The sequence below is a fragment of the Oryx dammah genome, unplaced genomic scaffold (assembly GCF_014754425.2).
Source record: "Oryx dammah isolate SB20612 unplaced genomic scaffold, SCBI_Odam_1.1 HiC_scaffold_23, whole genome shotgun sequence".
In the NCBI taxonomy this organism is placed as follows: Eukaryota; Metazoa; Chordata; class Mammalia; order Artiodactyla; family Bovidae; genus Oryx; species Oryx dammah.
Window position 1 is genome coordinate 98531920 of NW_024070207.1, and position 22762 is coordinate 98554681.

The 22762-nt window shown below is 37.4% G+C and overlaps 1 protein-coding gene across 1 annotated transcript in view; it reads right to left on the bottom strand.

The window, feature by feature from the left end:
- The window catches only part of CFAP47 (cilia and flagella associated protein 47), a 507416-nt gene extending 494052 nt beyond the window's left edge, over positions 1 to 13364 (bottom strand). The window contains exons 1-3 of the mRNA XM_040265344.1: positions 13170 to 13364; positions 8856 to 9007; positions 5152 to 5267 (exon numbers count right to left, since the gene is read on the bottom strand). Coding sequence (XP_040121278.1) covers positions 5152 to 5267; positions 8856 to 9007; positions 13170 to 13364 — 463 coding nt within the window. The remainder of the gene's footprint in view (positions 1 to 5151; positions 5268 to 8855; positions 9008 to 13169) is intronic.
- Positions 13365 to 22762: the final 9398 nt, after the last annotated feature.

Genomic DNA, 22762 nt, shown 5'->3' on the forward strand with positions numbered 1-22762 from the left:
TTCTAGAATAAAAAAGCATATGAGAAGAAGGGTACAAATATTTTTTATTCTGAAAGCAGAAACGGTCCATAGTTTATGGTAATGTCTGGTGCCTATATTAGAGCATGCAGTCTGTATCAGATACTATCTCCTTTTCATCTCTATAGTCCTGGCACCCCACACAGTGCCTAGCACCAAGCAGTGGTCAAAATGTCCAACAAATGGGAAGCAGCCAGTCATGAGTGTCTTTGATATCACTATACAATATTAACACAAATAAGCATGCTGCCCACATAAACAACTTTGAAGATTCCTAACTTACCAGTTTTAAATCACATTTGATGACATTTTCCAAAATTATTCATTTAACTTAGGAGAATGAAAATATTAGCATAATAAAAGTATTGAAAATGTAAAAAGATAATAAAACTTTAAGTCCAGAAATGACCTGATGAAAAAAGGTAAACAAACTCACAGTAACAAAATGTGTTAATCCAATCATTTTTAGAGACATGGTAAGGACATAAATATTTATTTTTTCTGTCATAATATAAAGCAAAAATCTAAAATTATATCCATTACAAATAAACAAGTATCATTGACTCAGTTCTCCAAGAAAATAAAACTATATGAGTTCAGTTAAGGCTGAGTCTAAAGTCAATGGTCCAAAAGCTTATCCAGAAACAGCCCCTAACAAAAGAACATTGTTGAATATTTTAAATATATTAAAATAGTGAGTACACAAACATTACTGTGTCTTATGTAACTTTATGCCATCAGTAATAATGAAATATTTGACTTTTATTTTTTTAATGTTAACAGCAGAAGCAAGGACATTATCCTAGGAGAAGGGTGTCATTGAAGGAAAGATGTTACAGATAGAATTTTTGTCATCAAATTTTCATTTTTTTAAAGATATGAAATTGGTCAATGTGTGGAGAATGAACTACAAGCAGATAAGAAGAGACTCCAGAGAGATAATTTAGGTTGATATAACTATAAGGCAAAAAAAAGATGATGACTTGTTGTAAGAAAAAAAAAGTGACAATGGGACAAAGAAAAACAGGATTACTGACATAAGGATGTGAATAGACATGATTTAATAATTGACTCAGTAAGGGGGTAGAGGGTGAAAAGGAGGGAGGTGTCAAGGATTTTGCCAAATTTTTGACTTGGCCATCTACATGGTGGTGACATTCAATGAAAAATAGAAAAGGAGAACTTTGGGGGAGAAGTTGAGTAGTTTAGTTTTAGACATGCTAAGTCTGAAAAACCTGAAATAAATGCAAAGTCTTGTATAAACATCAGTTAAGTAATAGGAATGGAAGCGATTGCCCAGGTAGAGCAGAGTAACTGAGAAAACGTGAGGGTTCACGACAAATGCTAAGGAACACTCACTTCTAACGTACTGAGAAAAGGAACAGCGGTCCACAAGAAAAGAAAGGAACATAGAGAAAAAGGATAATTCTAACATCAACTGTATTTATTGAACATTTAATATACGTCAGAGAGTGTGTTAAGCATTTTATTAATCATCACCACAATTATACAAGGAAGGTATTACGTTTATCCCTAATGTATAAGTGAGGCAATGAATATTTGGGAAGTATAAATTATTTGCCCAGGGCCTCCCAGCCAGTTAATACTGTAACCAAGATTTGGGCTCTGGAAGACCTCACTCAGGGTCAAATCAATTAAATGAATATTCACTGAATGCCTAGTATATGCCCAACGCTGTGTCACACATGAAAAGTATGTTGAGATTTCATGGCATTGATTTCCAAGAAAACAGACAAACAAAAAATACACTGAGAATAAGTAGTGTGTGCTTCTCTGGGTAAGAGAGGATTCTTAGGACCACTTCTGGGTCTGATCCAATTTGGCAAATTTCTTGTGTTAGAGATGATGCTAGGCTTTTCTAGACAGTGATATAGAGAGATGATGCTGATGATCAGGGGAAGAGAGGCAGCAGGCATTAAGAGCAAGAGAAAGGTCACATATTTGGGGTAAAATAAACCTAAAGGAGTCCTAAGGAGCCGTTGAAATCCAGGAATGGTGTAAAGATCACTCTATGGACTTTTAAGACTATTCCACATAATAACATGGTAGTAGAAAAAGTACTCAAAGATTCAAGAGAGGAAGAGGGAAATGTTTGCAATTCAAAAAATGCTGATTTTTTTTCAATCTTCAATGATTAAAAACTAAGAAACAATAAAAACATAAACGAGGAAATGGAGTTTACCAGAGCACAAAACACTAATATTAGAAACATCTTAAAGACTAAACCATGTTTTTTCAAAGTGAAAAGATAAGCACTACTTTGGTAAGTTAGGCAAACATTCTTACAAGGGGCAATACAACAAAATGTATTTGACAACATGTAGCTAAATCCATGGATAGTTACTCCATAATAGATTATTAAAGAGAAAGCAATGGCACCCCACTCCAGTACTCCTGCCTGGAAAATCCCATGGATGGAAAAGCCTGGTAGTCCATGGGGTCATTAAGAGTCAGACACGACTGAGCGACTTCCCTTTCATTTTTCACTTTCATGCATTGGAGAAGGAAATGGCAACCCACTCCAGTGTTCTTGCCTGGAGAATCCCAGGGACAAGGGAGCCTGGTGGGCTGCCATCTATGGGGTCGCACAGAGTCGGACACGGCTGAAGTAACTTAGCAGCAGCAGCAGCAGCAGCAGCAATACATTATTAATATAAAACATCATGAAGTTGTGACATAGATAAACTCTAGTATCTATCTCAGTGAGAGTACCACAGAGAGAAAACACAGCTATATAAATCATGAACTTGCCAAGTGTGGCTTTTTGATGTTCTCTTAAGTATACATAAGGGCTTCGCTGGTGGTTTGAATGGTAAAGAATCTGCCTGCAATGCAGGACACCCAGGTTCAATCCCTGGGACAGGAAGATCCTCTGGAGAAGGGAATGACAACCCACTCCAGTATTCTTACCTGAAGAATTCCATGGACAGAGGAGCCTGGCTGGCTACAGTCAAAGGGGTCACAAAGAGCAGGACACGACTGAGCAACACTTTCACTGAGTATCTGTAAACACTTAATCTTTGAATCTAAAACTATAAAATATTTGTCACATAAAATCCTTTTGGAAAATTTTATTAAAATCATCTTTGGTTGCTGAATCTATTTTCTGCTTAAGTGTTTTTCTTCATGAAAATACATAATTCTCATGAATATTTATATATTGTGCTTATGGGTAATGAGGACTTTATGACACTTTATGGGCACTTGCTACTGTGAATATAAAACATACTATCAATTTTGGTAAGGGTAGAAAAAAGGATTCATCTCCAAAAATGAGGGACAAAGGCAGCAGAAAGAAAATATGTTTCACTGATAACAATTTGTTTCAGTTTGTAAGGTAATGGCAATTAACACTTCATAATACTCAATTATAATTTACCAAGAATAGTATTAACTACAATACCTTGCACACATACTAAAACTTAATGTGAATTACTCTTCCTAAAATGTATGGACTCAGGTCCATATATGTACTTTTATTAAGTAATATTAAATAGTCAATTAAAATTCAAACATATATTTTTTACTTATAGTTTTTATATGTAATAAAAATGTACAATTTGGTAAGATTTTAGAATAAAATCTAGAATTTAGAATCTATTTAGAATAAATTTAAAATAAAGAGAGGATATGATCAAAACGTTAAAGAATTTGTTAATGGACAACAGTTATGAAAAATTTTAGAAAGTAAAATAATACAAATAAAATTCTATCAATTACATATCACTGCTCCATAATCAGATCTGAAGGACTATTTAGACCAGAGTAACTCACCATAAGAGAGTTCGTCCTTAACACTGGAGTCAGGCACAAATGAGCCTAATATTCCACAATCTCACAGTATTCAGAAATTCAATAATTTAAAAAACAAAGTATGGAAAGTGAAATAAGTAACATTCAGTGAGGAACTGATCAGTTTTATTTGTTTATATCCCATGAAGAAATCAGTAAAATATCAGACTTCCTTTGTCTTAATAATTTCCACTGTTCATTCAAGCAGCCACACAGAATGCTCTCACTTAGTAAGACAGGTTTAGATATAAGACCTGTTTCATGTACCCAACAAACAATCTCAAGAGAGAAATGTCCTGCCTGTCTGGAGCTTGTCCTCATCTCAGCTTGAGAAAAATGTTAGTCTTATCCCAGATGCTGACCATTCAATCAAGAGAATGAAAGGATAAGTGATTGTATGCCTACTATATATCAATGACGAGTGTGTGGTCATGCAGACACAAGCACATGTGCGCACACAAACACACACACACACACACACACCCCTATGCCTTTATGCAAACTGTTAGTGTTATGCAAACAGTAAGAATCTCTAGAAATAACCTCACGGAGAAGAGAGAAGCACTTTTTCTTTCAACAAAATGTTAGTAAGAACCTGCTAGGGATCAATATGTGAATTCAAAGTTGAATATGATAGAGAAAAAACAAATCTTTCTTGAGTACTTGTGATAAGTCAAGTACCATATTACAGCCTTGGGTACATACATAATTAACCACAGTATATTTTATTAGTCAGTTTATAAATGAGGAATCTGAAGTTCAATGTTCTTAAAGATACTCATTCCAGATCACACAGCTTGGAAGGCACTGGGCCCTGATTCTATTTCTGGAAAGCTCTAAGGACTGTGTCACTTCTATGACACCATTCTATGTCTGTCCTCAAGGAGGTCATCAGTCATCTGAGTCAAGTTATATTAATAAGAATCATAAGGATGTAGATCATTTTTCCTGATATTACCTATCAGTTTCTAAAATAGTAATCCTACTTAAGGACCTTCAGTTTTGAGCTTTTTCAAGTGACAGACCTAATTTTTGAGGGGCAGGGTAAATCAGAGAATACATTAATTGTACAAGAAAGATTGAAGGCAGGAGGAGAAGGGGACGACAGAGCATGAGATGGTTGGATGGCATCACCAACTCAATGGACATGAGTTTGAGCAAGCTCCAGGAGATAGTGGACAGGGAAGCCTGGCATGCTGCAGTCCATGGGGTCACAAAGAGTCAGACATTACTGAGTAAGAGAACAACAACAATACATTTCAAATATTACCAATTTTCTTCCAAAAGTGTAAGTTAATTTATAGAATAGAAAGCACTTACCTGGCACGCTGCCGTGGTTAATGATACTAGTCTCTTTACAATACACTTTACTACTGGCAACCAATGTCCCAAAATTAACTTCTGGCTCAATTGCCAATTGACATGATGGAATCAACCTAGAAGAGGAGAAAAGAGGACCATATGATGAATTTTAACAACTATAACCTCATGGTTAAATCCACAGGGACTTTTATCTTAACTCCTTAAAAGGTATTTCAGTTTCCTTACAGGTCTGCTGGTGGGACATTTGTCAGTAAACAAAATTGTGAAGTGAAGACACAAAAAAAGATAATGAGAGACATTTTAAATTTAAAAATCAGATTTTGTGCATAAATACATGGCATACCCTCCCAAGTAGTCACCTTGAAAGGTTACCCATGTATCTGTTTTTTTTTTGCAGCTCAAAACATACTTGGAACTCTGTCTTGAAATCACCACCTAAACCATACATTATTTTGCCCACCCACCTCAGAAGGGGAGAGGGCATACATACACCATACATTCTTTTGCCCCCTGCTTCAAAAGGGTACCAGTTATCTTAACAAAGTAAGTCATTTGGATGATGCCATATCTGATGAAATAAAAGAAGGTGGGATACTATAAAATATCACTTGGAGACTAAGAAAAGGTCTAAGAACAAAAGGATACAATTGAGTTTTCATGTGCATATCTGTAGCACATGTTTTCATTAGTATTTAAAAAATCCATTCTAATCCTATATACATGTTTCATAAGGATATATATAGACATATATGTTTTTAATCTGGATACTAATTTAGTTTATAAGGCATCATTAAGACTATTATCCTGTTTGATATTAACAAATTTTCTGAAAGATAGGTAAATACTATGGCTCCTATGTTACAGATGAAAAACAAGAGACTTAAAAAGCCTAAATTATTTATTCAAGGAATTATCTAGATATAACACTGAGGAACTTAAGGTTGAATCCATTTTGTTAGATTTCATGTACATTACCTTAGAAACCTAACAATGATGATAACAACATCAATAATAAATGTAGAAATGACAGATCTTTACTGAATCTTTAGGTTATATGCCAGACACATGAATTAATTCACTCCACCTAGGATACAGCCTCCAAAATATAAATATATACATGCATGCATACAATCATATATACATACAAACATACCAAAATTCATAAATAAAAATTCATGAAGAAAACATTCACAAATACTGTGTTACTCATTGATGGTCTGGGCCTTCTTTCTGGGATCTGTGTTTATATGTGTTTTTGTATTATTGGATAGGTACAGACATTCCAGAGATCAGCTAGGACTGTCCTGTTTATGCTGCATATTCTAAGAAACACCCATGTTCTTCTCATTAAGAGACTGTAATTTTGTGACAGAAAAAGATCAATGACTTTGTTCATCTCTTTACAATATACTTATATGTATATATATATAATTGTGTTCATAAAGAGTTTATAAGATCTAAAAGAAGAAGCATAATGCAAACAATATAAAATTAAAAGCTGAACATTTTTTCAAGCTTTTTCTCTAGCTAGGTGTGGAAAAGAATCTTAATAATTTCTTGAAAATCTTTTACAATACATATAAATGTACATACATGCATATACATATATATGGTTTAAGGAGTAAGGGTGTGGTGATATGGTAATAATTAATAGTTTCTCTGGCTTTCCTACTGGTTTGTCTTCCTCTTGTATAAAAAAAATTCTCTGGCCCATATGTACCACAACATGTCAAGACATTTGACCTCTGAGGATGAAAAGAATCAAGCCACCTATCAGGAGAAGTGCCTCTTGACCCCAAATGCTCTGTACAAAATGAGTTACCAGTTGAATCCTATCGAAGGGTCACAATTGAAGGAAATTCTGGAGAAGGGAATGAATGACCAACACACTAATACCAAGTACCAGTTATCTCCAAACTTGGAAATGCTCTCAAAGCTAAATAAATACCTTTCAATGGTGCAAAGGAATAGCTTATTCCTTGCCTAAAATGTGTCCTATGCAAAATGGGATGCTGTGCTAAAGCAGAATTTCTCAACATGGAGAACCCAAATAATTGCACATCTAAATTTAGTTCATGAAAAAGAAAAAAAACACACACAAGGAAAACCATTAAAAGGCTTATATCTAATACTAATATTAATATTTCAATACTGATTATGCTAGTGGTGAGCAAACAGAAACAAAAAATTCTTATAGAATCATATTTTGCTGTAAAAAGAAGGATTATGCATGTATATATATTAAAAATACCTAAAAATTCTACAATAGCTTTAACAGGTAATTTTATAATGAACAGAACTTTTTTTCAGTGTAAAATGAAAAGCACGATGTCTTGGTCAAATAAATTATTTGTATTAAACTCCAAATCAGTTATTTAATTCTATATTATATTCATTATAGTAATCCATATTCTTTAGCCAATCTCAGAAGAGCACCATTTTGATTTTCTTTTTTTTTTTCAGATTTTATTTTATTATTTTATTATTTTTTTACTTTACAATATTGTATTGGTTTTGCCATACATCAACATGAATCCACCACGGGTGTACACGTGTTCCCAATCCTGAACCCCCCTCCCACCTCCTTCCCCATGCCATCCCTCTGGGTCATCCCAGCACACCAGCCCCAAGCATCCTGTATCCTGCATCAAACCTAGACTGGCCAAACGTCTGCATTATTTAAAATTCTGTGAAGCAAATACAGCAATAATTTAAAATTAAAATGTGACTATGGGGTAACAATAATCCATTTAGGAATACATACAACGTAAGAATAGAAAGTAGAATGTTGGTTACCAGAGACTGGAAAGTAGGAGAATTAGGGAGATTTTGTTTAAGAGTACAGTTTGGGAACTAGTAGATAAATATGTTCCAGAGAGCTAACATAAAACATAGTGATCACAGGCAACAATAATACATTATAAACTTCAATGTTGCTAACAGACAAGATCTTAATTGTTGCCACCACAGGAAATAAATGATGACCAAGTAAATGTGATACAAATGTCAGCCAACCCTATGATGGTAATATGTTACAATGTACAAATGTATCATATCAACATGTACACTGTCAACTTATACAATGCTATATTACTATGTCAATTGCATTTCAATTTTTTAAAAAAAGTAAAATAGGATTAGAAGGAATAATCAATTAAGAAGTATAGTAGCAAGTAAGTCAAGAGAATAAAGTGGCCCACAGAAGCAGTAATGATTAACTCTGTCAATACTGCTGAGCAATCAAGACAAAGGAGGCACCAACAGACTGGCAATATGCAAGAGCTACTTCACTGGAAAGCTGGGGAAGATAGTCAGATGGATTTTGTTGGAGTGAGAATGAAAAGTATGATTGTGGAGACAGTAAAATTAGCATTTTAAAAATAAATCTTGCCATCAAAAGGTACATAAAATATGACAGAAATAAAATAGGATGTGAATTCAAGGGAAATAAAAGAATACAAGCAATTGTTGAATATTTCTAAGTGATTTTAATAAAAAACAGAAAACTAGTCTCTCATTTGTTTTGAACACTACAATTTGCTAAAAAAAAATTGTTCTTAAAGGTCAGTTTATCTTTTTTTTTTTAAAAGATACTATAGATACAAAAAGCCCTATTAGAGAAAATAGAAAATATTACTATGACTCTTATTTTCATCTGAAAGATACTCAAAATGTTAGCCTCAATTATGAAGAATACATACCCAATTAGAGGGATCTCTATTGTTTTATTTCCTATTGAAATAAGAAGTTGGTCACACATGTCTTCATTCTTATCAGGATGATATTCCACCATAGCTGTTGTCTGAAGGCCAGAAGCAAGTGATTTATCCAGATTGGTCAAAATCAGTTTGAACTTCAGTGGAAGAAAAAAATAATAATAATTACACATCTTAACTCATAATAAGAAAATAATATGAGCAACTGTAGTAAGGAGTGTACATTATTTCAAGAGATATATTAAGATACAGGCAATATTCCTGCCCTAATGATTCTACATGCTTCAGATATACTTTTAATGGTAAATGAACTGAAACTGAAAATGCAGTAAGTCGAGAAATATGTAAATGTTCAAGGGCTCCTTTAGACGTATGAGGTACTAAAAAACAGAAAAAAAAAAAGTGGGGGAAGAGAGTTGTGCTGAGTCACTCAGTCATGTCCGACTCTTTGAGACCCTATGCACTGTAGCCTGCCAGGCTCCTCTGTTCGTGGGGATTCTCCAGGCAAGAATACTGGAGTGGTTTGCCATGCCCTCCTCCAGGGTATCTTTGCAACCCAGGGATTGAACCCAGTTCTCCCACATTGCAGGCAGATTCTTTACCATCTGAGTTACTCAACATACACCTTTAGAAGTATGAGGTACTAAAATACAGGAAAAGGGAATACTAATCTAATAAAAATATTATTCAATCCAAATACATATATAACATACATGTACAAGCACACAGACATTCATAAATACATATAGCATTTTATATACTTTCTGCATGAGGACTTGGACTTCAGAATGTGGAGGAAATATAAAAAGGAATAGACCAAGGAAAAAGAACTTTTATTCTTGAAAAACATTTGCTAGACTCCAGGAAGAACTGAAGAGGGAAAGAGAAGAACTTCTATGTATTAAGTACTTCTGGTAGGTAAAGCATTCGACAACTATTAGCTCACTTAATATGCTTCTACAGCCCTGTAAGGCTGATATTAAGGCTCCCAGTATAGAGATGAGAAACTAGGGCCTGTAGGTTCAAGAGTGTCAGTGAGGACTTAAAACATACATCTATCTGACTCTAAAATTTAAACTCTTTCCCCACAACTAGAAACTCCTGAATATATAATCTCTTATATATCCCTTGAAAATTTCATAATGTTTAAGCCAGGGACTAATCGGGTGTCATATGAGTGATGCAGAACTAAAGATCATGAAAATCCAAGAGAAAACATGATAACTGTGGGCTAGGAATGAGTACATTCAATGCAGGTTTAGAGGATGGATGTATAGGGTAGAGAAGAAGCAAGAAAGATGCTCCCTATGGAGGCAGGAATATCTCAGGCACATGCAGAGAAAAGAATAAGCAAAATAATCTTTCAGCAGGCAGCTAATAAGCTAGTCTAGCTGGGCAAAGAGCTTCAATGAGTAACAATGGAGGTCAAGTTGAAATTAACTATTCAGGGCTTTTAATGCCAGACTGAGTACAAGCAGTGCTTTCCAGCAATGAGGGTAATAGAGTACTGGAAAGATGTGTTGATACAATTGGTCTGAAAGTGTCATCCTTCCAGCAAACAATGACTCTGAGACCTCATAACTACCACAGCCCAACTTTCAACCCTCATCAATTACTAAAAAAAAAAAAAGGTGGGGGGGATAAATACAAGTCTTCGGGTGCCAAAAGTCCACATAGCAGGTTTGATCATCTTCCTTTAAAAAAGGACAAGGAGTGGTTCAGCAGCATATACCCAAACTACAAGTTTCTGAGCACTCTGGGTGGTCTGCAAAGGTGTTAAAGGCACCAACCCTACTCTTAGGCACTTATGATGTGACCAATGAGGTGAAAGTAACACTTACCAGACACAAGTCCAAACTCTAATGAGTGTCTGTATATGCAATTAGTATCCAATAGGGGAGAAAGAGACACGACTGAAGCAACTTAGCATACATGCATTGGAGAAGGAAATGGCAACCCACTCCAGTATTCTTGCCTGGAGAGTCCCAGGGATGGAGGAGCCTGGTGGGCTGCCGTCTATGGGGTCACACAGAGTTGGACACGACTGAAGCAACTTAGCAGCAGCAGCAGTGGGGAGAAAGAATTTGGAGATAAGAGAAGATTTGTTTGAGAAAAATGAAAACTTACTTTTGACGCTCAGACAGGATTTGGAAGGTTGGTGATTCTTACAGGAGGGAAGAATAAAAACATGGGTCAAAAGAAAAGGAAGTCTGAGCCAACATGGGTAAGAGGACAATGCCAAGAAAGACTGGCCTGACAGAACCAGAGGCCACACGAGTCAGCAGAACACTGAAGATAGGACTGGGTCTTAGTTTTCCAACAGCAACCCACAGTAGGTGGCATACATCACTGCATATGGCAAATAATAGGTAATGCGGGACCTTGGAAAACAAGGTGGAAAACAAGCACTGATGTGTATTAAGAGAATTGTTTCCTAAGTAACTACAATAGTGATGACGGCAATGCTCTTTACATAGCACCCTGTTTTTTGTTTCCTCCAAGACAGCGAATATATTTTTTTTACTAATCTATCCCTTCCTTAATTCCCTTTACACCTAGGAAGGAACAGGAATACACATCATGATCTAGCAACAAATATAAGTTCACACTGATATCAAGCTCATGGCTTTGGCCTCTAACTAGTAAACCTGTCTGGCCATTCTCTTGCTAATGTCAAGACCTGTGTTCTAAATAAAAATCACACTAAAATGAAATATATTATTTTTGTTCTGACTGCACAAAAACCGCTAATACAAGTGTCTCCTAGACATCCATAAAATAGTGTTTGCCCACATCTGGGATTTACTGCCAACTTGACTTTTAAAAGAAAATATATTCAGATGAACATTCAACTGTTTAATAAATATGTAGTGAATTAGTGAAATGATAAATGATTTCTCTAATCTTACAGTGTTTGTAGCAATCAGGTACTTCCTGATTTAAAGCGTTAGGCTCTGTATGATTTTATTACAAAATAAACACATTACTACTGTCAAAACATGTAAATACAAAAATCCATAAAGAATGATACCATTTATATGAAACTCAAGAACTAACTAACTATTAATCTGGCTCATTACAAGTCAGTATAGTGGTCATCTACCTCCATGGGGTGATTACTCCAGGTACTACAGAGAAACTTCTGTAGTGTTGGAAATATTCTATGATTTGATCTAAGTGGTAGCTACATGGAAATAAATGCATATAAAAATTCATCAAGCTTTACTTTCAGTTTCTGTGTGCTTTAGGGTAGGTAAATAGTACATCAGTTTTTTAAGTGTAAAAAGTAGAGCAAAAGACTGGCCTGACTGAACCATAGGCCACACGAGTCAACAAAACACTGAAGACAGGACTGTGTATTCATTCTCTAACAGCAACCCACAGTAATTAGAAACATATGTAATTTTAAGTGAACCTTTCCATATCTGCATATAGAAGTCCAGCTGCATTCAGTATCATTATTAGGACTATTTCAGGAGAAAATGCAGTTATGCATCACTTACATATCAAAAATTATTTTCACCCGTCCTATATCAAGTCTCCCTGAGAACATGTGATCATAATAAATTAATATCCATTTATCCACACAGTCTAAAATAAGTGACAGAGATGAAGTTCTGTCAACTTTTAAATCAAAAGAAAGGTGAAAAGATAGGGATAGCCTCTTAGAATATTAATTTTGCTGATTATTCAACTTGTACTAACTCCCTCATTAGTTTTGTTTTGTTTTGTTTTTGGTCACTGCCAGCTCACCAGGGATCAAACTTGTGACCCCTGCAGTAGAAGCATGGAGTCTTAACTACTGGACCACCAGGGAAGTCCCCTCCCTCATTAATTTCTAAGTTTTTTGAGGGCAGAACTGTCTCCATTTTACATGCCTCACACCTACTTTCTATTTTGTAGCAGGTGCTAAACAAATGTTTGTTACAGTATGAATTAATAAACCTTCCCGCTATCCTACAGTAGCTGGAGTAATCAGACATTTTATGACCCAAAGGGGAGTTAACAGAGAATAAGTTGTCATAATTCTACAACATCACGAAGCATAGATTCTTGGCTGTTAAAGAGGAGAGACACATAAAATCCTCTTCCCTTTTTTCCCCAAACTCCAAATGAACTGCGAGATTCCAGATCGACTTTTCTCCCCTGACTCCCAGCCCCAAGCAAAAAGGGGGGGGGGGAGAAAAAGAAACAAAAAGGCCAGCTCATCAAATCACCGCTTCAGAGGAAGCTCAATTCTGCCCGCACCCTCCCCAGGCCCTCCTGAGGCCCTGCTCTGAACACCCCTGGGTGTGTTACCTGTGGCTTGACAGGCTCCTGAAAACGGATTTTCTGGTTGCTTCGGCCGAGATTGTGTACGGTAAGTGGGAGGCGGTAGACCCTCCCTGCCAGCGCGTCTAGAAATTTCATTTCTGACGGGGTCACCCGCAGCTGCATGTCCTTTTTTGCGGTCTCCAAGTCCCGGGCCACGAGGGAGCTCCTCTCGGTCTCCATGGCCGTGCTCTATGTAGCCGGCAAACCGTCGCGGACTTGAACACGGACTAGCGTGGACGCCGTCGCTAGGCAACCGCCCGACGCCACGCGACATCCTCCAGCCCAGCCGGTTTTGGCGCCACCCAAGCTGGGCGAACTGGCAACCTCACAGAGGCTGCAAGCTTCTGGTGAAAGTACCCAGTATCCCAGGTGTCATCAGATTAACTGTAAAACGTGCCTTGGTCACCCAAATCCCAGCCTGGCAGGATTTTAAGAGGCCACTGGCGGGGTGGGCATTTTCCTAGACCTCTCAAGATTAAGCTTAGAGAGCAGTGAAAGTATGTGCCCAAGTAAGAAACAAGATGTAACAGTAACGGAGGAACGCAATGGAAACACAGCCAAATCCCCCTGACTCCGGCTCAGTTGCCTTTAGGCTAGTGTTTCTAAAAATCTACTAGCAATCCTCTGGGTTTTTGTTAAAGTTCATAATCTGTTTTCAGTAGATCTGGGGCAGGGCCTAACACAGTCCCAGATGATTCCAATGGTGCAGGTTCAAGGACCACACACTGAAGAGAGGCTATAAAAATTTTAAGTCGTCTAGGTGTAAGTTTCTTCATTTGTGAAAGAAGGTGCTGCTCAGAAGATTCAGATCAAACATCTCCATGGCTATTTAGATGAGCACCTTTCCAACAGGTCTAAATTCACACTGCCCAATCCATAATCTCTCCTCATCTTTCATCTGCTGTGGTAGTCCTTGGTTTCAAAACATTAGGTGCATGCTATTTCCCTGCCTTAATTGCCTCTGATAACTTCACAACAGTTTCTTCCACAGACCTTTATTAATTTGCAGCCAGGCAGTGCAGAAATGGCTCCCCCCTCCACCTCTTGTTTTAAAAACCATATAGAATTTCCCACTCACATAAAAATTTATTTATAATTAGGTGCTTTCATTTCTTCACTGCCATGGCACATAACCTTCACTCTGAATGGACTAGCCTTTCCATCTCCTGGTCAAACAGTTACTCATCCTTCAAGACCTAAATATCTTTGTAGAAAACTTTCCCACAATTGTTTTACAAGATTCTTACAGTTCTAAGATGATCAGTAAGTTATTACTTCACTATAAAGACTATTTTTAAAATTTCTTGGAATTGTCAGTAGTTGAAAATAGTGGAAGTAGTGGTGGTGAACATTGTGATTTACAGATTCTTATGAACTGAATAAAAGCACCTGCATAATTTTTCAGATTTCTCTATATTATGACTTTACAAGTGGGAGATGTGAGTCACACCTGGATTTTTGTGCTAATCACTACTATGATATCACAGTACAAATCCAGTGTGTATCTTGTAGCCCCTATGCAGGACACCTTTACAGCACAGAGAGGACAACAGTGGCCCAAGGAACTTGACTGAATGAAGACCACAGTCCATACAAAGCCCTATCATCAACTTCTGCCAAAACTGGAAATTCCAAAGAGGTCTCAAATTTGCCTACTGCCCATTCTCCAGCAGACTGTCTCAAGTCTAGACTTCTGTATAGATCCTAAAGATACAGTGATGCAAATCAAATGCAGAACAAAGTTTCCCTGTTCTGTTCAAACTCTCATCAACAATGTCACATAGCTCTCTCCAACTTCCCCAAGCATAGAGCTCAATCTGTTGCCCTTAGTAACTATAATTAAGCCTTCTTGATTTTTTACCTTTTTTTTAACCTACCCTAAATGTAAATTTTAGATAAAGTACTCTTAACACTTGCATCATGTGTTTAACTCCAAAGTATCTTCTCCAAATTCTATTATCAAATAATGGACATATGAAGGCATAGTTGGGTGAATTGTAGGCTGTTTTTAGTCAAAATTTTAAACTATTCATGATTATATAGTTACTTTAAGGCTGGACAAGTAACATAACAAGAGATTTTTACATAACAGTGATAAAAAATATAAACAGTACCTTTTCTGTGTGTGTGTGTTTGTGTGTTTAATTTTCTAATATGGGGGCTTCATAGAGAATAATTTTCATTGTGTATCATGGGTGAAATGTGTGTGTTCATCTTTGCCAGATTTCCAAGGCAGCATGGTTGGCAGGACTTTTATATAAAAATCAAGGTAGGCACTCTGACTGGAACACTTTATATATTATAAATAAGGTTTAATTTTATTCCTCATTATACTAATGATGAACTAACTAAAATGAGGACTTTAAGATTAAGTGGACATGCTAAATGTCTACTGCAGACTTGCCATTCTTATACTCTGAATTAGTTTAAGAGAAAAAAATGTAACTCCTATCAATTAACTATAAATTTTGCCATGTGAAACAGATATCAGAAGTCCTACTTCACACTTAACTAGTGGAAACTCTAATGGTGAGTGTGTGTGTTAGTGTGTGTTACTCTCTCAGTCGTGTCCATCTCTTTGTGACCCCGTGGACTGTAGCCCTCCAGACTCCTCAGTCCATGGGATTCTCCAGGCAAGAATACTGAAGTGGGTTGTCATGCCTTCCTCCAGGGGATTTTCCTGACCCAGCGATCAAACTAGGGTCTCCTGCATTGCAGATGGATTCTTTACCATCTGAGCCACCAGGGAAGCCCCTAATGGTGGGGAGAATCTCTGAACACCAAGGAAGGGATAACAAGAGGAAGTAAGTGAAATGATCCCTAGTAAAATTTTTGTATGTTTGTGTCAATACATCTTTAAGGGACTGAAAAAAGTTGATGACAAAGGGAAAAAGGGAAAACAATGGATATTATTTTGATAATTTAAAATCTTCAAAAGTTCCATTTCATATTTTGAAAAGAGTTTGAATGAAATCCAGGAAAATATATTACAGTGGTTAGAATACTGACTAAGAAACAGGAGTTATTGAGAGAGGGCAAGAAGAACTCTCTAAGTACAAGAGTATTCAGTTCTGTCACTCAGTCGTGTCCGACTATTTGTGACCCCATGAATCGCAGCACGCCAGTCCTCCCTGTCCATCACCAACTCCCGGAGTTCACTCAGACTCACGTCCATCGAGTCCGTGATGCCATCCAGCCATCTCATCCTTGGTCATCCCCTTCTCCTCCTGCCCCCAATCCCTCCCAGCATCAGAGTTTTTTCCAATGAGTCAACTCTTCGCATGAGGTGGCCAAAGTACTGGAGCTTCAGCTTTAGCATCATTCCTTCCAAAGAAATCCCAGGGTTGATCTTCAGAATGGACTGGTTGGATCTCCTTGCAGTCCAAGGGACTCTCAAGAGTCTTCTCCAGCACCACAGTTCAAAAGCATCAATTCTTCGGCACTCAGCCTTCTTCACAGTCCAACTCTGACATCCATACATGACCACAGGAAAAACCATAGCCTTAACTAGACGGACCTTAGTCGGCAAAGTAATGTCTCTGCTTTTCAGTATGTTATCTAGGTTGGTCATAACTTTTCTTCCAAGGAGTAAGTGTCTTTTAATTTTATGGCTGCAGTCACCATCTGCAGTGATTTTGGAGCCCCCAAAAATAAAGTCTGACACTGTTTCCACTGTTTCCCCATCTATTTCCCATGAAGTGATGGGACCAGATGCCATGATCTCCGTTTTCTGAATGTTGAGCTTTAAGCCAACTTCTTCGCTCTCCTCTTTCACTTTCATCAAGAGGCTTTTTAGCTCCTCTTCACATTCTGCCATAAGGGTGGTGTCATCTGCATATCTGAGGTTATTGACATTTCTCCCAGCAATCTTGATTCCAGCTTGTGTTTCTTCCAGTCCAGCGTTTCTCATGATGTACTCTGCATATAAGTTAAATAAGCAGGGAGACAATATACAGCCTTGATGTACTCCTTTTCCTATTTGGAACCAGTCTGTTGTTCCATGTCCAGTACTAACTGTTGCTTCCTGGCCTGCATACAGATTTCTCAAGAGGCAGGTCAGGTGGTCTGGTATTCCCATCTCTTTCAGAATTTTCCACAGTTTATTGTGATCCACACAGTCAAAGGCTTTGGCACAGTCAATAAAGCAGAAATAGATGCTTTTCTGGAACTCTCTTCCTTTTTCCATGATCCAGCGGATGTTGGCCATTTGATCTCTGGTTCCTCTGCCTTTTCTAAAACCAGCTGGAACATCAGGGAGTTCATGGTTCACGTATTGCTGAAGCCTGGCTTGGAGAATTTTGAGCATTACTTTACTAGTGTGTGAGATGAGTGCAATTGTGCAGTAGTCTGAGCATTCTTTGGCATTGCCTTTCTTTGGGATTGGAATGAAAACTGCCCTTTTCCAGTCCTCTGGCCACTGCTGAGTTTTCCAAATTTGCTGGCATGTTGAGTGCAGCACTTTCACAGCATCATCTTCCAGGATTTGAAACAGCTCAACTGGAATTCCATCTCCTCCACTAGCTTTGTTCGTAGTGATGCTTCCTAAGGCCCACTTGACTTCACATTCCAAGATGTCTGGCTCTAGATTAGTGATGACATCATCACGATTATCTGGGTCATGAAGATCTTTTTTGTATAGTTCTTCTGTGTATTCTTGCCACCTCTTCTTAATATCTTCTGCTTCTGTTAGGTCCATACCATTTCTGTCCTTTATCGAGCCCATCTTTGCATGAAATGTTCCCTTGGTATCTCTAATTTTCTTGAAGAGATCTCTAGTCTTTCCCATTCTGTTGTTTTCCTCTATTTCTTTGCATTGATCACTGAGGAAGGCTTTCTTATCTCTTCTTGCTATTCTTTGGAACTCTGCATTCAGATGCTTATATCTTTCCTTTTCTCCTTTGCTTTTCGCTTCTCTTCTTTTCACAGCTATTTGTAAGGCCTCTTCAGACAGCCATTTTGCTTTTTTGCATTTCTTTTCCATGGGGATGGTCTTGATCCCTGTCTCCTGTACAATGTCACAAACCTCATTCCATAGTTCATCAGGCACTCTATCTATCAGATCTAGGCCCTTAAATCTATTTCTCACTTCCACTGTATAATCATAAGGGATTTGATTTAGGTCATACCTGAATGGTCTAGTGGTTTTCCCTACTTTCTTCAATTTAAGTCTGAAGTTGCCAATAAGGAGTTCATGATCTGAGCCATAGTCAGCTCCTGGTCTTGTTTTTGTTGACTGTATAGAGCTTTTCCATCTTTGGCTGCAAAGAATATAATCAGTCTGATTTTGGTGTTGACCATCTGGTGATGTCCATGTGTAGAGTCTTCTCTGGTGTTGTTGGAAGAGGGTGTTTGCTATGACCAGTGCGTTTTCTTGGCAAAACTCTATTAGTCTTTGCCCTGTTTCATTCTGTATTCCAAGGCCAAATTTGCCTGTTACTCCAGGTGTTTCTTGATTTCCTACTTTTGCATTCCAGTCCCCTATAATGAAAAGGACATCTTTTTTGGGTGTTAGTTCTAAAAGGTCTTGTAGGTCTTCATAAAACCGTTCAACTTCAGTTTCTTCAGCATTATTGGTTGGGGCATAGACTTGGATAACTGTGATATTGAATGGTTTGCCTTGGAAACGAACAGAGATCATTTTGTCGTTTTTCAGTTGCATCCAAGTACTGCATTTCTGGCTCTTTTGTTGACCGTGATGGCTACTCCATTTCTTCTGAGGGATTCCTGCCCGCAGTAGTAGATATAATGGTCATCTGAGTTAAATTCACCCATTCCAGTCCATTTTAGTTCGCTGATTCCTAGAATGTCGACGTTCACCCTTGCCATCTCTTGTTTGACCACTTCCAATTTGCCTTGATTCATGGACCTGACATTCCAGGTTCCTATGCAATATTGCTCTTTACAGCATCGGATCTTGCTTCTATCACCAGTCACATCCACAACTGGGTATTGTGTTTGCTTTGGCTCCATCCCTTCATTCTTTCTGGAGTTATTTCTCCACTGATCTCCCCTAGCATATTGGGCACCTAATGACCTGGGGAGTTCCTCTTTCAGTATTCTATCATTTTGCCTTTTCATACTGTTCATGGGGTTCTCAAGGCAAGAATACTGAAGTGGTTTTCCATTCCCTTCTCCAGTGGACATTAGTAAGCTCTGTACTAATGATTATATAATAATAACGTATCTTGCTCCAGGACATGTTTTTCCTTCTTATCCGGAAGAACTAATCTTCTCGTCTAGTTAGAACTAATCTGCTGCTGCTAAGTCACTTCAGTCATTTCCAACTCTGTGCAACCCCAGAGACGGCAGCCCACCAGGCTCCCCCGTCCCTGGGATTCTCCAGGCAAGAACAATGGAGTGGGTTGCCATTTCCTTCTCCAATGCATGAAAGTGAAAAGTGAAAGTGAAGTCGCTCAGTTGTGCCCGACTCCTAGCGACCCCATGGACTGCAGCCTGCCAGGCTCCTCCATCCATGGGATTTTCCAGGCAAGAGTACTGGAGTGGGTTGCCATTGTTAGAACTAATCTTATAACTAATCTTGTTATCTTGTTATGTTATGGGAGTGAGTGTGGTAAGACCTTTCTATTGTTAGTAACCAACTGAAAAAGTATATAAGGCCTTCATAAGACTAACCAGTGGGGCACTCTCTGCCACCTTCTGATGTCTGTCATAAGCCTTCTCTGTCCCTTTTTATACTTTATTTTTATACAGAGTTTTATAAAACTCTGCTACACAAAAGCTCTGAGTGATCAAGCCTCGTCTTTGGTCCTGAAGATAAATTCTCTTCTTCAGAGATCACAAATCTGACACTGTTCACCATAAGCTATCATAAATTTATAAATAGCTGATTTTTCATAATAAAGAGTGAGTCTTTAAAAGGACAATTTTGAGACTAAAGTATACCAGGAATTCCAGCAATTACAACTTTGGGACAGGCATGGGATGATGGGGATGAGAAAAAAAGTTTTGTTCCTGTTAAATAGTTGGAAAAAATATAACTTGTAGTGTATCCAATTCCATCATATGGATAAATGTTGGATAAACTATCTTTTTGAACCTTTTAAGCATATAGCAGAAACTCTCCTCTGCCCTCCTCCATGAAGGAGCTTTTCTAAATTTTCCTACTTTGTGTCTTCTTCCCCATCTCCCCAACCATCCCACTCTCCCTTCTCCTCCTTATTCTTCTTTGTTTTCAAGCTTAACCTTCAATAATCTCTCTTGCAACCAAATTTGCATGCAATTTTCACACATGACAGACACTTCTTTTATATTAATACAATAAAAAAGAAAATTAGGATACCAAGACTTTCTTGATGTAATATGAAGGGATGCTATGATACATGTTAAGTAGAATAATTTTAAAATTTCTGATAAGAAAGAAAAAAGTTGCTGGAAAAAGAGAAAATGTCTCTGAGTTCCGAAACTTTAAAATCTAGTTCTCACTCAATCTCCAGTGGTCAACAGAAATATATATGTATCACATCTTCAAGTAACTTACACATAGTAATTTTTATGTGTGCCACAATATGAAAACAGATTAGAGAGCCTCTTTTCAGGGAATTTCTGAACCAGTGAAATAGTCCTTTTTCAAGATGAGATGTTAATTTATGTACTTAGTGATGGGAATTAGATGGATTTGCCTCTTCCTAAAATGGAATTTTTCACCTATAATCAGTCCTTTACCTAAAATATTGTGCTCATTCTTGGGAAGTGTGTGTGTGTGTGTGTGTGTGTGTGTGCTCTTAGCTAAGTGTCTGATTAAAGATATTTGAGTAGTGCATTTTAAAGCATGGTCCATGGAAGGGCCTCAGTCAATGAACATTTTGTTTCTGGTCCATGATGAGTACAGAAATTGAAAGGGAAAGTTTAGACACATTAATAGCAATTTGATATTGTCAGACCTTATGTTCTCTCTCTTATGATGAAGGAAATCTTCTGACAAGTTATTTCACTGCATTTGCCATAGGACATTATGTTCTGAACTGCTGATATTCCACACATGGTTTCATTTAAAACTGAATAAGCCAGATTTTTGGAAATGAGTTTTTGATCGGTGTGACTAAACTGGTCAACTCATAAATGGGCCAAGGCATATCCCGTGGAAGAGTGCGATGTCCTTAAACATTTATAATCCTAATACAGAGGAAGAGGTAAGTTCTGACAGCAAAGAGGGAAGTTTACACCTTTCTGTAGGGCCAAAGAATAGATATACTTTGACTCCCATATGGGTAAGGCTGACTAGAGAATTCCATGTGTGAAAACTGAGCCAGCACCCTATGTGAAAGCCTGATGGAATCAGTATACACCAATATCGTTTTTTCATAAAAAGTGGCTCCATTCTTATGCTCAGAATTCCTTGGGAATAAAATTAATAAAGTACAAGAACAACATGTGAGGGGGAAAAAGGAACAGGTCAGACTCCAGGGGCCCTTCGTGTGTGTGTGTGTCTGTATGCATGCACATGCACTAAAATAATTTAGGTATAAATTTTCATTGATTGCATTGGTTCCATTATTCTTTAAAAACAGTACGTATGCCATGTCATATGTCTTTGGCTTATGATTCTCTTGAGATTCCCAGATCTCCCTCCCTTCACCTCCTCTGTCTCATTATGGAATTTTTCAGCCATAGACATAAACTTAAAGGTCTACAGAAGTGGGGTCTTCTCAGACCCTAAATTCACATCTAAGGAGTAAGTAGGATGATCATCCACAACATTTAGTAAGTTTGATTTCAGTGGACTGAAAGAGTTTTTCCACTTAAATGTCCATTGTACTGGGAGGGCATAGACAACAGTTCACTACATTCTTTTAATTCTTATTTAATGAGATGCTGCAGATGGATGCAATCAGTTCAGGAAATTAGTGTTCTTGAGAAGTCACTTATAAATATATTCCAGATGCAATCTACATAAATGGGAAAAAAATAATATCTCTTTCTAAAGCTAGCACCCTATGAAAGCCAGCTCTTTCAGTTGGAATTTGACCCCAATTTGTAGGTAATGGAATAAGCACTCAACCAAGAGGTCTGAATAACTGACAGTATACCTTAATAATTGCCATCATTTACTTAATGATATTTTAAATTTTATTCAAGAAATACTTATATGGTACTGGGTATCAGACATTTATTTAAGGGCTTTATGAAAAATAATTATTTTATTCTCCCATAAAACCCCATGGAAGTATTGTTATTTTCCCTACATTACAGTAGAAGAAACTGAGGCACAAAATGGTTAAACACATTGTTCCAGGTCACAATGCTAGTAAGTAGCAAAGCCAGGATTTGTAGCTAGATAGTATGGCTCTAGAGTTTGTTCTTCATAATCATTACATTATGCTGCTTGCTATAGGATAACCACTATGCAAGAGTAAAAAAGGAGCATTCTATTAAAATCTCATAAATCATGCTATGTAGGTAGCTAGCCACTTAGCCTATGAATAAAACCAGTTGGAGAGATCAATATATTCTTATACATTATAAAGAGAAACACTATAGTATGCATGTATTATATGTTCTTAAGTGAAGTGAAGTGTAAGTCACTCAGTTGTGTCCGACTCTTTGACCCCATGTACTAT